This window comes from Chrysochloris asiatica, unplaced genomic scaffold (genome assembly GCF_000296735.1).
Source record: "Chrysochloris asiatica unplaced genomic scaffold, ChrAsi1.0 scaffold00001, whole genome shotgun sequence".
NCBI lineage: Eukaryota > Metazoa > Chordata > Mammalia > Afrosoricida > Chrysochloridae > Chrysochloris > Chrysochloris asiatica.
Window position 1 is genome coordinate 25478735 of NW_006408519.1, and position 17739 is coordinate 25496473.

Genomic DNA, 17739 nt, shown 5'->3' on the forward strand with positions numbered 1-17739 from the left:
AGTCCCATCCAGAACTTTGAGGTGGGACATTCCCACTAGCAAGGACAAGCAGACCAGCCTGGAACAGCTAGAGCAACAGAAGATACATCTTCAAAGAAAGATCATCAGGAAAAACACAAAATAAAAATGTCAGCATGACTGGCTACTACAAGAATAGGCAAGCTGATCGCTAGGAAGCCATCAAAGCAAGCAATCAAGTTCCTTCAGGGTAAACTCCCCTTTAAGACGGAAATTCAAAGGGAACACATGAACAGGCATGTAAGCTTGCTGGCGACCACATTGGTCTACTGATGAGTAGAAGAGAGGGAAAGGCAGCAATGAAGAAATGGCTGAGTTCAACCACAGTCCATTGACTCCCGTTGACCTGGAGATGAGAGAGAGAAGAGGAAGGGCTGATTGCTCCAAAGTGTGGTGACACCTGGGGATACCTGAGCCCATGGACAAGGACATAGCACAGAATGCTAGAGCTGACAGTGAAGCATCCAGCTGAGATGAAGTGAGGGAAGATGCACAAGAAAAAAAAAAAAAAAAAGGAGAGTGGAGAGCCACCTAATTTAACTATGGCAGAGTAAAACCGAGGACCTTTTTCAGAGTACAGAGTCCTACTTGATGAAGTGACTCAAAGATGAGTAGAAGATGGCCAGGTGAAATTAGGGAGAAGACCATTTGACAACAAAAAACCTGCATGAAGACCAGAAGTTAGAAGACAGCTTGATGCTTTTGAAGATCCAAAGAAAGGCTGATATGCAATGAGTAAGTAAGAAAGTAACCAGAGACGATGCCACAGGGAGATCATGAAGCCCTTGGAGGCCGTGGTACAAATGCTGGACTTTAAATCTTAAATACCATGTTGTGCTGTGTGTGTCGAGTTGGTTCCACCTCACAAAAACCTTATAAAGAGTTTCTAAGACTATAAATCTCTGCGGGAGAAGAAAGCGTCATCTTTTTCCCAAGGAGCAACTAGTGGACTTGAACTGCTAACCTTGCAGTGGTTAATAGTCCAGTGTGTAAATACACTATGCCACCAGGGCTCCCTGATGCCACTGGCAACATTTATTAGAGAGTGACATTTTTAAAAGATCGTTGTTAGGAGCACCACAAAGAATGGATTGGAAAGGAGAAAAGTGAAAAATGCATGGGGGCTGCTTAGGGATGCTATTGCTGTAGGAGAAGCAAGAGATGGTGGTAGAATGGTGGTGGCGGAAATGGAGAGAAACGGAAGGAAATGAGATACCCTGGGTAGGAACGGGGATTCGTAAATGGTACCAAAATGATGGAGATGTTTTAACACCCGATGGTGGCAGTGGTTGCAAAATTCAATACATTGACTAAGAATCATTCTTAAAAGGGTAAATTTTATGTTATGTAAATTATTCCTTAATAGAGTTCTTTTTTAAAAAAAGAACTTGTGATGAATTAAATATACAGTGGGTACATTTCCTGATGGATGGCCACAAAAATAAATTGGCTCTAAATTCAGCTCCCAAACAATTTTAATTTCTCCTGATCATGAATGATGCCACTATTGTTAAGTGCCATCGAGTCAGTACCGACTCATAGCGACACTACATAGGGTTTCTGAGGAGCAGCTGATGGTTTGACTGCCGACCCTGTTGTTCGCAGTCCAGTGCTGATCCTACAGCACCACTGAATTATGGGAGCAACCACTACATGCTATTACCTTAAGCTGATCAAGTCGCGTTACCATTCCTTCTGGAACGCTCTGTTGCCACACCTCTTGAAACTCAGTCAGATTGAATTTCACTGCATTCTGAAGTAACATTTGTGCTGTTGCTCTGCAAATTTTATCAGCATTCATTTCAAAGTAAACTTCCCCTAAAGAACAGGAACCAGATATTTACTTATGCTTAAAATTAAATACAGTAACAACATTTACTTTTCCTCAATGAATGTTCTCAGAAGGAATTCTACCCTTCAATAATAACCTTCTAAAACCCTACTGGTTCTTATTTTCAGTATGAACACACTTTAGAAAGGCATATCAATTTTCAGAGGAATTAAAATACCATTAGAATACCTTCCAAGACTTACCTTCATCTACGTATTTCTTTCCATAGCATTTCAGACAGTGTTCTATCATTTCCCTACAAAATGTAAAACACCAATTTGAAAAGTTATCAGCATTTTATATATTATATTTTAAACCTCATTCTTTCCCACTAGAAACTAAGATATAAATTTGAGATCTGAAATACTAAGTGACTCTGACAAGCATGTGATTACTTATCGATTGTTGTTAAGTGCCATCGAGTCAGTTCTGACCCATAACAACCCTGTATAGTTTCCAAGGAGCAGTTGGTGAGCCTGAACTGCCATGTTGCTGTTCATACTGGGAAGCTCCTACGTGCCAGGCACTATGCTAAACATTTATACATGGCCTAGGTAAGCATATAAGTATTAATTTATTATTATAAAATAGCTCAAACACAACTTTTTCTCTTTTGAATGGAGAAAACCAAAACAAAGACAATGTACGTGTACAGAACAGGAAACCAAAACTGCCAAATCCTTTGTGGGTTGTAAGCCAGTTGGTCACACCTGTGGGGCTTTCATATTGCTACGATGCTGGACGCTATGCCATGAGCACTTTAAAAACCAGCAGGGTCACCCATGGTGGAAGGGTCTCAGCGGAGCTTCCAGACTAAGATGGACTAGAAGAAGGAGAGGCAGATTACTGCTGAATGTCTAGCCACTGAAAACCTTAGGAATTGCAGGGGAATATTATCACTGCAATGATGGAAAATGAAAACATTCCGTATAGCAGCAGAATACATCAGATATGGTGCCAGAAGACGAGCACCTTAGGTTGGAAGACATTTAAAATATGACTGGAGAAGAGCTGCCTCCTCAAGCAGAGTTGACCATACTTACGTGAACATAGTTAAGCCTATGGTACCTTCATTTGCTGATGAGGGCACAGCTCAAAATGAAAAGAAATGGTTGTAAACACAGATTAATAATCAGAACATGTAGCGTATAAAGTATGTATCTAGGAAAACTGGAACCTGTCAAAAATGAACCACATAAAGATCAATATCCTAAGCCTTAGTGAGCTAAAATGGGTTGGTATTGGCTATTTTAAATCAGACAATCATATGGCTTATTATGCCAGTAATAGCAAATTCAAGAGGAATGGCGTTGCATTCAGTGTCAAAAAGAACATTTCAACATGCATTTTAAAACACAGTGGTGTCTGTTATAGAAAAATAGCCATATGCCTACAAGGAAGACCAGATACTCCCACTGATACTCAAATATATGCACCGACCACTAAAGCCGTGCTGATGAAACTGAAGTATTCCACCAACTTCTTCCATCTGAAATTATGCAACTATGCAATCAAGATACATTGATAATTACCAGTGTCTGGAATGCAAAGGTTGGAAACAAAGACGAATCAGTAATTGGAAAATAAGGTCTTAGTGATAGAAATAATGCTGGAGATCGCATGATAGAATTTTGCAAAACCATCGACTTATTCACTTGCAAATGCCTTTTTTAAATAACATGAAAGGTGAGTATACACATGAACCTCACCTGATTAAATACACAGGAATCAAACTGACTATGTCTGTGGGAAGAGATGGTGGAAAAGCTCAATTATCATCAGCCAAAACAAGGTCAAGGGCATATTGTGGAAAAGAATATCAATTGCTCATATGCAAGTTCAGGCTGAAGCTGAAAGAAAATGAAAACAAGAAGTTTACAAGAGCCAAAATACGACCTTGAATATACCCCACCTGAATTTAGAGACCATCTCAAGAACAGAGTTGATATATTAGACACTAGTGACCAAACAAAGACCAGAAGAGCTGTGGGATGACATCAAGAGGATAACATAGGAATAAAAGGAAAGGTCATTAAAGAGAAAAGAAAGAAAGAAAAGATCAGAATGGATGTCAGAAGAGACTCTGAAAATTGCTCTCCAGCAAGAGATGCTAAAGCAAATGGTAGATGTGAGGAAGTAAGGAACTGAACAGAATATTTCAAAGGGCAGCTGGAGAAGGCAAAGTAAAGTATTATAATGACATTTGCAAAGACTTGGAGTTAGAAAATGAAATCGCTTCAGTTCTCTCAGCATTTCTCAAGCTGAGAGAACTGAAGAGAAATTTCAAGCCATTGGATGCAATATTGTAGGATTCCATAGGCAAATTTGAATGATGCAGAAAGCATCAAAAGAAGATGGAAGTACACTGTAAAAGAACTGGTAGATGTTTAACCATTGAAAGAGGCAGTATATGATCAAGAGCCCATGATTCTGAACAAGTCCAAGCTGCACTGAAAACATGGCAAAAAAACAAGGCACCAGGAATTGATGGACTATAAATTGAAATATTTTTCAACAAACGGATGCCACACTGAAAGTGCTCACTCATGGAAGCCAAGACATTTGGAAGACAGTTACCTGGACTACTGATATTTGTGTCCATTCCAAAGAAAGGTAACCCAATGGAATGTAGACACCATCGAACAATATCAGTAATATCATTAGTATCACATGCAAGTAAAATTTTTGAAGATAATTCCAAAATGGTTACAATAGTCCATTGTCAGCAAACTGCCAGAAATTCAAGTCATATTTAAGAAGAAGTGGAACGAGGGATATCATTGCTGCCATCAGGAGAATCTTGGCTGAAAACAAAAAATATGAGAAAGATGCTTGTTTGTGCTCTATTGACTATGCAAAGGCTCTATGGACTATGACAAACAATGGATAATACTGTGAAGAATGAGTATTCCAGAATACTCAATTGTGCCCGTGAGGAACCTGCACATAGATCAAGAGGCAGTTATTAGAACAGAACAAGGTGACACTGAATAGTTTCAAATTAGGAAAGGCGTGGGCGAGGGTTGTAGCCTTTCACCATACTTATTCAATCTGTATTTTGTTGTTGTGAAGTGCCGTTGAGTCGGTTCCGACCCATAGCGACCCTGTATAGGGCTTCCAAGTAGCAGCTGGTGAGCTTGAACCTCCAACCTTGCAGTTCAAACGGCTTTGCAGTCTGGCACATTAGCCCACAGTGCCATACCCAGGACTCCAGATTCAATCTGTATACTGAGCAAATAATCTGAGAATGTGGCATAAGGATTGGAGGGATTCATTAATAACCTGGGATATGCAGATGATATAACCTTGCTTGCTGAAGTGAAGAGAATTTAAAATACTTACTGATGAAGATCAAAGACTATAGTAGTCTTCAGTATGGATTGCACCTCAATGTAAAGAGAGCAAAGATTATAACAACTAGACCAATAAATAACATCATGCATATGAAGCAAAGCTTGACGCTGTCAAACACATCATTTTGGCTGGATACACAATCAATACTCATGGAAGCAGTAGACAAGAAATCAAATGACACATTGAATTAGGCAAATCTTCTGCACAAGATCTCTTTAAAGTGTTGAAGAGCAAAGATAAAATGTTGAGAACTAAGGTGCGTCTGGCCCAAACAATGGTATTTTTTATTCCTCGTATGCATGTAAGAGTTGGACAATGAATAAAGAAGACTATAATAGAATTAATGCATTTGAGTTACGGTGTTGGAGAAGAATATCAAAAGTACCACGGACTGCGAAAAGTACAAACAAATCTGTGTTGAAAGAAGCAGAGCCAGAATGTTCCTTAGAAGGCAAGGCAGTGAGACATTGTCTGTCACAATTTAGACATGTTATTAGGAGGAACCAGTCCCTGGAGAAGGGTATCATATTTGGTAAAGTGGAGGGTCAATGAAAAAGAGGAAGACCCCCAAGGAGATGGACTGACACAGGCACCGGATTGGGGAGTGTTTCATTTGGTTATGCAGATGACCTACGAGTCAGAACCAACTCAGTGGCACAGAACAACAAAATAAGATTATCAAAATGTAAATAACATATTGTCGTACCTTGAATTTACTTGCTACGGCTTTTCTATCCAATGTTTTCTTAATTCCCATCAAGTGATTGGGTGGGACCATGCAAATAAGGTACACAGGACTCTAAGGCTGGGATTGGTTAGTTTTAAAATCCAGCTAGGTTTAAAAGGAGCCATCTCAGAAGTAGTAATGGAAGATCCCAGGACCATCAAGAAGAGCATCAGTGAAGAGTGAGATCCTACCTCAAGAAACAGCCATGGCAGAGGGGGTGGCATGGAGAGACAGAGCAGCTTCGGGCTCTAGGCCCGTGGACTAAGTAAAGCTGAGTACCTACAGGTAGGAGACAGACTTGAAGAATGTGCCTTGTGGGCACTCACCGAATGGCTGGAAGAACTTTGTAACACTTGCCAGGGCAGGCTGAGAGACTGAAGACAAGAGTAAGGCATGCCTGCAATATGGCAGACAAGAGGCATCTCTGACCAGAGAACTGTGGCATCCTGAGTTGGTTGTGATCCTGAACTGTACTCTGTTCTCTCCGTAATAAACCCCATAATCCTGAGTATTGTTATAATTTCTGTGTGGCCATTGCACTGGAATATTATACCTAGATGTGAAGCAGAGAGCGCTGTGGGAGGGATGGTGTCGGAATAGGATAAAGAAAGTTGTAGGGTGGAAGCTGGTCTGAGTTCCGCTTTGTAGGAATTGTCTTGGGCTGATTTTGAATTTGATTATCATCCTCCGTTGTGAAGGAAGCTAGGGGAAGTCAGATATGGTCTCCACATGTGTTTTCCACATATATACTGGGTGTAGTTCTAGTCTAAAAGAGATTTTTTTTTTTCTAGAAATCTGGAAAGACAAGTAGTTAAAATACTTACTCTGGTTCCAGTGGGCCAAGTTCCTGAAGGCAGGTACTCAAAGGAACTTTATTAAAAGACCAAGATTCAGAATCTATAAGCTGAGTTATATGATTCAGAAGTTTCATCTCATAATCAAATTCAAGAACCCTCCAATAACCTACAAATGCCAAAGGAAAAAGAACATTTTATGCAAATTAATTGGCTAATAGATTGATAAAGTAGCAGCCTAATTTTGTCCATCTGTAAAATATCAAAGAGAACCTATGTCACAGGTTTCTTTAAACAATGATCCTTTCCTCCCAAGTACCGTCAGATCGGTTTCAACCCACAGCAACCCTGTACAGGGTTTCCAAGGAGTAGCTGGTGAGCTTGAACCACTGACCTCACAGTTCAAACAACTCAGCAGTCTGACGCATTAGCCCACAGCGCCACATCAGGACTTCCTCCCAAGTACTAAGTACTAAGTGTATTCAAATCGCCTATCTTTTGGAGAGGAGCTGGGTGCTCGCGCTTGTACCGTTCAGGGACTTCTATGAGCATTTTACATCGGAATAACTGTTTGGTTTTTCTTCCCCCTAGTGTTTTAATGGAGTCCTGGTGTGGTGCTGTGGCTTAATGCGCCAGACTGCAAAGCCATTTGAACACCAAGGTCGGCAGTTCAAGCTCACCAGCTGCTCCTCGGAAATCCTATACAGGGTCGCTATGGGTCAGAACCAACTCGAAGGCACTTCACAACTACAACAAATGCTTTAATAATCATGACCTCACAGTAATCTTGCCATTCGAAGTGGAAATGTGGAAACCTACACCAGCTCCAGTCACTTCTTTAGAACATCATATAAATGCGGTAAAGATTACAGGTTTACCCTCCTACACAGGAGGCTCGGCTGTGCTGTATGCCAGCCTATTATGCTTACCACAGCCCTCCAGCATAAGTATTACTACACTAATAAAGAAGTCCAGTTCCTTCAAGAGGGGATGGACTCAAGGGTACAATGCAGACCTGCAGAAATGTCAACTGGGCATCAAGACACTGTCTTTATTCTTGTGTAATGTTGTTGCTGTTAACTGCCATTGAGTTGGTTCCGACGATAGCGACCCTGTAAGGGGTTTCTGAGGAGCGAATGGGAGTCTGAACTTCTGACCTTGCAGTTCAAACTGACCTTGCAGCCCAGAGCATTAACCCGCAGTGCCACACCACGACTGTGAAAGATTACAGAAGTCAATTTTGTCATCAACTATACTGCCATACACATACCCAGAAAAACAAATCAAAAACTCACCGACCATTTCTAAAGGGAGGTTCATGTTCCTATATTGAAAAATTAAAGGCAACGTTAAACAGTGGGATGCATGTAAAATGTAGAAATGGAGCTAGGAATAATCTGCATATTCCCACACCATACTGTATTCATCTCCACGTGCTCACAAATAATACAAAGGCTGTAGTAAAAATTCATTGTTTGGTTTGCTGATTTTTTTCCTTTTTCCCCCCTTAATTTCACCATTCATGGTACCCATATACAATAGTAATTTGGCAGCAAGCATTCTAATTTAAGCTTAATTTCAGTTGTGTAGAGACAAATGAGTCTTTAGGAGCCACAACAAAGAGCTAAGTGGTTCTAGTTAGTTCTAATGTGGCCTGGATTTGTTCTCCTCAGCAGAATTTGCCACATATGAGCACTAAGTATGGTCTAACAAAAGCTAATCTTGCTGGGAAGATTATGGACAATTACTTACAAACAGTCCAGCTGCTTACACATGCTGATTTCCTCCCTCCAAAATACATAGGTGGAGCCCTGGTGTAGTGCTGAGGGTTAATATGCTGGACTGCAAGGTAGGTTTGAACTAACTGTAAGATCTATGGTTCAAACTCACCAGCTGCTCCTCAGAAATCCTACACAAGGTCAGTATGAGTCAGAACTGACTCGACAGCACTTAACAACAACAACAAATACCAGGATAAAGAGCACTGTAAGATAAGCTGTTGTATTGGCAGTTCGAACCCACTAGCTACCCCATGGGAGAAAGATGAGGCTTTCTGCTCCCATAAAGATTTATATTAAAGAAACCCAATACAGGGCAGCTCTGAGTTGGAACTGATTCAATGGCAGTGGGTCTGGGTGTTTGGGTTTGAATACATGGATAGGAGCCGTGGTGGCACAGTGGTTAAAGCACTCTGCCACTAAAGGTCAGCATTTCAACCTCACCAGTCAGAGATGTGGTCATCTGTTTCTGTAAAGACTGGTATTGTTGTGAAGTGCCATCGAGTTGGTTCCGACTCATAGTGACACTGTGTAGGGTTTCCAGGAGTGGCTGGTAGGTTTGGACTGCCAACCTTATGGTTAGCAATCCAGTTCTGATACTACAGAGCCACACCAGGACTCTATAAAGATTACAGCCTTAAAAACCCAATGGGGCAGTTCTATTCTGAACTATTAAGTTGCTATGAGCCAAAATCAGCAAGGCAGTGGGTTTGGATTTTGGACTACATGGATACTAAGCTGCTCCTGCCGATACTAAACTAGGCTGAAAAATTCATGCCAACATTTACTCAAGTATTACTGATAATCTAGGTGCTGGAGAAAAGCTGCCTCCTAAGCAGAGGTCTATTAAAACATCAAAGAGGGGCTATTGGACTTCTCCTAAGCCCAAATATACCACCATATCTTTTTTACAAAGGCTGATAGTATAAGTTAACACATAATCAAAACTTCATGAAGGATTATTACAAGATGACAGAAAACATCATCTTCCAAGCATTTTGGAAGTAAAAGGAAAATTAACGAATTTATTCTGAGTTGAAGGACCTGGCTGGATTCCAGTCCTTATTCTGACAATAACTCAACATGGAGTCCCAGATAAGCCAGTTTCCCTTCTCAGGCCTTAGTATACTTGGTAAGTACAGAAAATGAGACGCTGCTGGATCTAACATGCTTCTTCTATATCACTTAACCCAACGAAAAAGGCCGGTAAGGAATGACTAAAGGCCCTGGTCCTAGACAGACCTCTTCATGCAAAGGTGATCACACAAAGTCTGTACCCACACACCAAAGTACAAATATCATCCTGGAGCCAAAAGAAGACTTAAAAAAACCACATGCAATATGGTGAAGAGATCCCCAATCCTCTCTTTTCTAGGATGCCCAATCCCATAGTTTATTCCATAACAGTAACTAAGGCTACCTCCAATTTCGCAGGCATTGAGAGCTTGTAATTGTGTCATTACTTCTTCCTCACTTGCCTGAATTTGATCAAGCAACTCTTCAGTTGTATACTGAAAACAAGAAAAAAATACTTTCAAAGGTTTTGCAGAATAATGCTTTTTATATTTCTTGATGAACTTTGAAAAAATACATATAACAGATTAAAACAGTATTTATCCACTAGTTCATTTTCTTTTGTTAATGCATCCAGATGATTACACTAAGAATTAAACTAGGGTATAATTTGTATTTTGGTATTTTATAGTAATTTTTCAAATATTCAACCCAAAAAAGAACTTGGGGATTTTAATCACTGGATGTATCATCTTGCCTTTCCCCTCTAGAGAAACAAAAAGGAAACTTAGTGGCAAATTTTCCCGGCCTTGGAATTGGCAATGACAGCTTGGGCAGGACACCAGAAGCATGAGAAACAAAGTAAAAATATATGTAAGATGGACGGCATCAAAATGAAAAAACAGGCATGTTTCATCATCAAGCAAGTGAAAAGATGACCCAAAGAATGGGAGAACATATTTGCAAATCATACTTCTAATTAGGGACATGTATCTACCCTACATAAAGAACTCTTACAACTTTATTTTAAAAAAGCACTTGGAGAGGATGTAGAGAAACTGGTACCCTCCTACACAGCTGGTGAAAATATAAGAGGGTGCTACCCACTTTGAGGACTCCTGGTGTGGTGTTGTAGGATCAGCAATGGACTGCAAATCACACAGTAGGCAGTTCAAACCCACCAGCTGCTCCTCGGAAACCCAGTACAGGGTTGCTACAAGTTGAAACTGTCTCAACAGCACTGAACAACAACAATCCATTTTGAGAAAGCCTGGTAACTGCTAAAAAATTATAGTTATCACATGACCCATCAATTCCACTCCTGGTTGTATACCCCAAAGAAATGAAAGCAAAAGTCTACAGAAAAACTGATACACAAATGTGCACAGCATCATTTTTCCTAATGGCCAGGAAGTGGACACAATCTATCCATCCAATGATGAATGGAGAAATACACTGTGGCATAACCATACAGAGACATTACTTGGCAATAAAGAAAAATACTGGTATGTACTACAACATGGAAGGACCCTGAAAAGCATTGTACTGAGTAAAAGAAACCAGCCACAAAAGGTCCCATGGTTTATGACTACATTTCCATGAAACTTCCAGAATAGGCAAATCTAGAGAGATAGGAAGTAGATTAGTGGTTGCCTAGGGCTAGGAGGGAGTCCTGGTGTGGCGCTGTGGGTTAATGCGCCAGACTGCAAAGCCATTTGAACTGCAAGGTCGGCAGTTCAAGCTCACCAGCTGCTTCTCGGAAACTCTATACAGAGTTGCTATGGGTCAGAATCGACTTGAAGGCACTTAACAACAACAACAGGGCTAAGAGAGATGTGTGGTTTCGAGGGTGATTTCAAGGGAATGAGATTTCTTTGCGGGGGGTGGGGGGGGTGGTTGTTTGTTAAGTGCCATCGAGTCGGTACCGACTCATAGCGACCTTATGCACAGTAGAATGAAACACTACCCGATCATGGGCCAACCTCATTACTGTTGCCACACTTGAGTCCATCGATGCTGTCACTTGGCCAATCCATCTTGTTGGGGGTCTTCCTCTCTTTCTCTGTCCCTCCACCCTACCAAACATGATATCCTTCTCCAGCGACTGGTCCCTCCAGACAATATGTCCCCAGTATAAGAGATGAAATTTGGCCATCTTGGCCTCCAAGAAGCACTCTGGCTGTACTTCTTCCAACACAGATCTGTTTGTTATTTTGACAGCCCATGGCACTTTCAATATTCTCCTCCAACACCATAACTCAAAGGCATCAATCTTTTATGTTCTTCCTTAGTCACTGTCCAGCTTTCGCATGCATATGAGGTTACTGAAAACACCATGGCTTGGGTCAGGTGCACCTTAGTCCTCAAGCTGACATCTTTGCTCTTCAACACTTTAAAAAGGTCTTGTGCAGCAGATATGCCTAATACAATACGTCGTCTGATTTCTTAACTGCTGCTTCCGTGGGGGGGAGGGTGAAGAAAATCATTTACATTTGACAAAGGGTATGATGGCACAAGTCTGTGGATATACCAAAAGCTTCAAGTGGTTGAACTGTAAGGTGTGTGGATTATATCAATAAAGCTTCACAAAAGAAAAAAAAATAGAAAGGTTTTAATATAAATATGATCTTTAGAAAATCAGTTGTTTTTGTGGTTATTAAGTGCCATCGAGTCACGTCTGACTTATAGCGACTTTATAGTTTCCAAAGAGCAATTGGTGGGCTGGAATACCAACCTTGTGACTAATGTTGTTGTTGCTATAATGTGCTGTGGAGTCGGTTCTGACTCATAGCGACCCTGTACAGGGTTTCCAAGGCTGTAAATCTTTACAGGAGCAGAAAGCCTCAACTTTCTCCCGCAGAACAACTGGTAGTTTCGAACTGCTGACCCTGAGGTTCACAGCCCAATTCGTAACCACTACGCTACCAGAGCTAGTCTAGTGTTTATCCTACAGCACTAGACCAGGACTGCAGTGCTGTTGTTAAGTACCACCGAGTCAGTTCTGACACAAAGCAATCCTGTACAGGGTTTCTGAAGAGCAGTTGATGGGTTTGAACTGCCGGTCTTGTGGCTTGCAGTCCAGTGCTGATCCTACAGCGCCCCACCAGGAGTCCAAAAGTGCTGTACAATTTTTAATTGCATTAAAAATGTCGAATCCATTTCACTTGGCCTATAAATATTCTTTCGTGTCTCTAGGAATTGGTCAGTTTTCACATTTAGAGCAATAATTATTCCATTTTCATACTGTCTTCTAGTTGTTATGTGCCTTGGAGTCGGTTCTGATCCATAGCGACCCTGTATAGGAATTCTGCAGAGCAGCTGGTGACCTTGAACCACCGACCTTGAGGATCAAACTGATTTTGCAGTCCAGTGCATTAACCCACAGTGCCACACCAACACTCCAAGGTCTTCTTTTAAGGAAGCCCAACTATATTTTTTTAATTAAGTAAGAATTTTACCTCTAAAAAAATTTCATTTCATAGTTAGAAACATGAGCAGCTTTCACCTATATTAAGGTCACTATGATATCTAGGATTTATTTGAAATCCTCTAGAAAAGGGAAAAATCTGTGAAAGGGTCAAGGAAGAAAAGAAACAAAACTGGAAAATATTGCTAAATGCCCAAGCTATGTGATGAACCAAGATACTCTATGTTCTTCATAGGCATTTTCCCTTTCGTTACTTTGTTGCTTATGTTATGCTTGAAATTTTTCTAACAAACATTAAAAAATGGCAATGTTACCATGAAGTGTCTCTACTTCTAGTTCTATTTTTATTTCAACTTAAAAACTGAAAACAATTGTCTTACTTTGGAGCCATGTGAGTCCTCTTGTTGTTGGCTATCAGGTCCATCATAAGTATTTTCCATTAAAAGCTTCTTCAGCTTCTTTAGTTTAGGTCTACATCTTCTTAATTCCCAGTAATTGTTAGAAAAACCAAAGATCTAGGAATGATAAACATATTATAACCTCCTAGGGTCCATTCAAAAGAAAACGTCAGATAAAATTCCAACTAACTATCCGCTGTCAGCAAAACTACATGAGTCAGGCTATTTTGCAGCCTGTTGGGAAGATACTCATGGGCCCATCTCGAGCAGACGGATGGGCATATTCAGGAAACATCTTTTCAAACCTCAGTGAAGAAATGCTGCCTAAACCAAAACTATCCCCCTGAAGTCTTCTTAAAACCAATTAGAATTTCTGCCTTAGGATTATAGTCTTTTAAGAACCATCTATACAGCACCAAAGTGAAAAGAGCAACTAAAAAGATAAGATAGAAAACTCAGTAGCAGTGAGTTTGTTAATGGGGAAGAATAAGTCAGAAAAAGAAGGGCAAGAGTGGTTCCACAATTCAATGAATGTAATCAAAGTCACTGGGTTAGTTCCAATTTGTTTCTCAAGTGCCATCACTATGAATTGCTTCCAACTCACAGCAAGCCGATGTACAATAGAACAGAACACGGTACCATCCTCATCCTCACAATCATTCCTAGGCTTGAGCCCATTGTTGTGGACTCTGTGTCAATGAGACATACAGAAACTACTGAATGGGTTTTGTTGTATTTTCAACAACAAAATTAAATTATTTAAAAGAAAACACTGCCCCTGTCGTGGAAAGCAACCATTGAGTTTCCCTTCTCAAGTGACCCCTAGAAACCGGAGTGCCCCGTAAAGAGTGACCAGGATGACTACAAAGCTGCACAGCAGTGAGTATTTGAAATTAAAGAAGCGGCATCATCAAGGTCTTCAAAGAAGGAAGGCATCTTAAGAAACAGGGATAACCTTGTTCCATGTTGCTAGTGAGCTCAAAAGGAACCAGTTAAGAGAAAGAGACTTTTATTTGGTGCCAGAACTTTCTAATATTTATAATTACAGCTAATCCTATTATAGGCATTGTGGGCCAGGGAGACACTCATCACTAGAAGAATTCCAGTTGACAGGGATTGGATGATGAATACATATCTGTCATCCCCTGTAACTCCTGGTAAGTACTCAATATGTGTTCTGTGAAAGAAAGGCAAACAGCTAAACTGGATTACCTCTGGGGTGCCTTCTAACGCTAAAATGGAAGAACAGGGATGCTTCTTTCCTCAAATTATGTAAGACTTGATTAGCAAGATGAGGCCCAGAGCCTGAGGAGCCGCTGCTGAATCTAAAATCAACACAGGAGAGCTGAAGGACCAGCCCAGAGAGGCTTATGCACAGTTCACAAACTGGCAGACTGCTGGTCACCTGCAACACAGAGATGTTGATGTACTTGTGCACATGCGTGTTGGGTGTTTGTAGAAGAAGGATGTCTGGTGTGGTTTTTAAATAAATTGCCAACATTAAAAATTTAGAACATTTCACAGCCAAAAATCCAAATTTCAAGTTTTCCTTAGAAAAGAGAAAGCACATGATTTAGCAATGTTGGGTCCATAAAGCAACTACGTAGGGGCGGCCCCTTCACTTGGGGCATGTGTTCCAATTTGTTATCAGCCCTGATACTCCCTAATGCAGCTGGGATTAGGCATACGCTACCATCATCAACCCCAGGCTGCTTTGCTCACCTGCATTCCCTGTTGTTATTATCAGTACTGTCCTGGCAGCTCTGATGCATGGCTACCACACATGCAAAGCATTTCTACACTACTTGGGTCTGAGGATGACCACCGTTCAGCAGCCACAGTATATGCTGAGTGTCTTCCAATCAATGGGACTAAAGACTTTCAAGCAACACACAGGCAAAACTTGCTGAAAAATTTCAAAATGTCACTAAGAAACTTTTTGTTAAGAGTCTCTTTGATTACACATTTCCTACCTAAAGCTTTTAACCAAAGGCAAAATTAGCAAATGTGTTGTTGGTATTCACAGTCTTATATAAATCAGGAGACAGAAAACAGTACCTCAGTGTGAATAATGTTACTGTGCGTTTCTTCTGTCTTCAGCTGCTCTGGAGTTTTACAACCCGGAATAAAAAGCAACATATTTGAAGTGTCAGCTATTTTCAAGTCGTATGTTTTATCTTTACTGCACAACACAGCCTGCTCCTCTTTGTCACCACGAATCACAAGTCTGCCGGAAAGTAAGAGAAGAAAATATATTGTTGATTAAAACGCCATTGGACAAACAAAAGGATAAAAAAAATTTAAAAACAAAACAAAACACCATGAGAAATCTTCAAGGGAGACCTGGTAATGTAGAGGTTAAAGGACTCAGCTGCTAAATGAAAGGTTGACAGTTTGAACCCACCAGCTGCTTCATGGAAGATGTGGCAGTCTGCTGTCATAAAGATTGAGAGTCTTGGAAACCCTATGAGGCAGTTCTAATCTGTCCAATAGCATCACTATGACTTGAAATCAACTCAAGAGCTGCAGGTTGGACGTCTTCATTATAAACAGTACCAAAAAGCTGCAGGTTTGTAAATTTCATATCAAGTCTTGAGGTTGAAGCTGGCCCCTGTTTTCACAGCCCCTGAACTATGATGGGTTCCCAGAGCTAGCACTGGGTCAATCAAGAGCCAATGGACACTAGGGACAAATAAACACAGGTAAGGGAGAGAGCTCCCAGGGTGGCACAAGTGGGGGCACTACAGGATAATGCACTGAACTGTAAGGTCAGTTTGAACTGCAAGGTTGGCAGTTCAAACCCACCAGCTGCTCCACAGAAACTCTTTACAGGGTCGCTATGGGTCAGAACCAAACTGCATATAACAAGAATCTATAAGGAGCCCTGGTATCGTAGTTGCTGATGAACTGCACTTAACCACTACATTCCTGTGCACAACTCACTTCTTCTCTATACATAATAAACCAGATCCTTTGCCATTTTGCTAATTCTCACACAAAGCAACCTTCTAGAACAGAATACAATTGCTCCATAAGGTTTCCAAGGCTGTAGACCTATATGTAAACGCAATGCCACACCTTTCTCCCATGGAGCACCTGGTGGGTTCGAACTGCCTCCAAAGGCAACTGAGCATTTTAGTCACTGCATCACCAGGACTCCATTATAAATAAGAAAAACCCCTGAAATAAAAAGTCTGCCAATCTTATAAAAGTACCTTTTCATTTATATGAAAATAAAAGGATTTTTTTTTAACTTCCTGGAAGGAATAATATTTAATAGTCCAAAGTTAACAACCTGTCACATTTCTACATTGTTCTATCCCTGTTTTAAAATACTTTTATACTAAACCTCATTCTACATGTGTCCAAGTCCTCCCTGTTTTTACCAGCTAGAAGAACTATAACTCAACAAAGAGCAAGTTCTCACACCTAAAGTCTTTTCTCAAATCCCCACTTAGGTAGGACGATAATGAATATGTGAAGAATGAGTGGGAGGAGTCAAAGACAGGCCAGTTAACTATAATACAGGGTACTACTGTGGCGCTGTGGGTTAATGTGCCAGACTGCAAACTCAGTTTGAATTGCAAAGTTGGCGGTTCAAGCTCACCAGTCGCTCCTTGGAAACCCTACACAGGGTCGCTATGGGTTGGAAACGACTCGACAGCACTTAACAACAATCTATAAGCAGGAACAACAACAATCTATAAGCAGGAGTCCTGGTGTGGCGCTGTGAGTTAATGCGTCAGACTGCAAAGCCATATGATCTGCAAAGTCAGTGATTCAAGTTCACCAGCCACTCCTTGGAGACCCTATTCAGGGTAGCTATGGGTCGGAACTGACTTTACAGCACTTAAAAACAACAACAATCTATAAGGAAGGAGTCTTGGTATGGTGCTGTGGGTTAATGCCCTAGATTGCAGTTAGTTTAAACAACAGGTCAGTGGTTCAATCTCACCAGTCACTCCTCAGAAATACTACAAAGGGTCGCTGTGAGGCAGAACTGACTTGATGGCACGTAACAACAACTATAAAGAACCCTGGTTATTGTTGTTGTTGTTGTTGTTAGATGCCGTAGAGTCAGTACCGACTCATAGCAACCCTATGCACAGCAGAATGAAACACTGCCTGATCTTGGGCCAATCTCACTATTGTTGCCACGCTTGAGCCCATTGATGCTGCCACTTTACCAATCCATCTCGCTGGGGGTCTTCCTCTTCTTCTCTGAGCCTCCACCTTACCAAACATGATATCCTTCTCCAGCGATTGGTCCCTCCTGACAATATGTCCAAAGTATGAGTAGAAGTTTGGCCATCTTAGCCTCCAAGGAGCCCTCTGGCTACACTTTTTCCAACACAGATCTGTTTGTTCTTGACAGCCCATGGCACTTTCAATATTCTC

General features: G+C 40.9%; 1 protein-coding gene across 1 annotated transcript in view; it reads right to left on the reverse strand.

The window, feature by feature from the left end:
* The window catches only part of DSCC1 (DNA replication and sister chromatid cohesion 1), a 33063-nt gene that overhangs the window by 11483 nt on the left and 3841 nt on the right, over positions 1–17739 (reverse strand). Inside the window, exons 2-7 of the mRNA XM_006830673.1 lie at positions 15400–15568; positions 13324–13458; positions 9923–10013; positions 6755–6893; positions 2053–2105; positions 1682–1836 (exon numbers count right to left, since the gene is read on the reverse strand). Coding sequence (XP_006830736.1) covers positions 1682–1836; positions 2053–2105; positions 6755–6893; positions 9923–10013; positions 13324–13458; positions 15400–15568 — 742 coding nt within the window. The remainder of the gene's footprint in view (positions 1–1681; positions 1837–2052; positions 2106–6754; positions 6894–9922; positions 10014–13323; positions 13459–15399; positions 15569–17739) is intronic.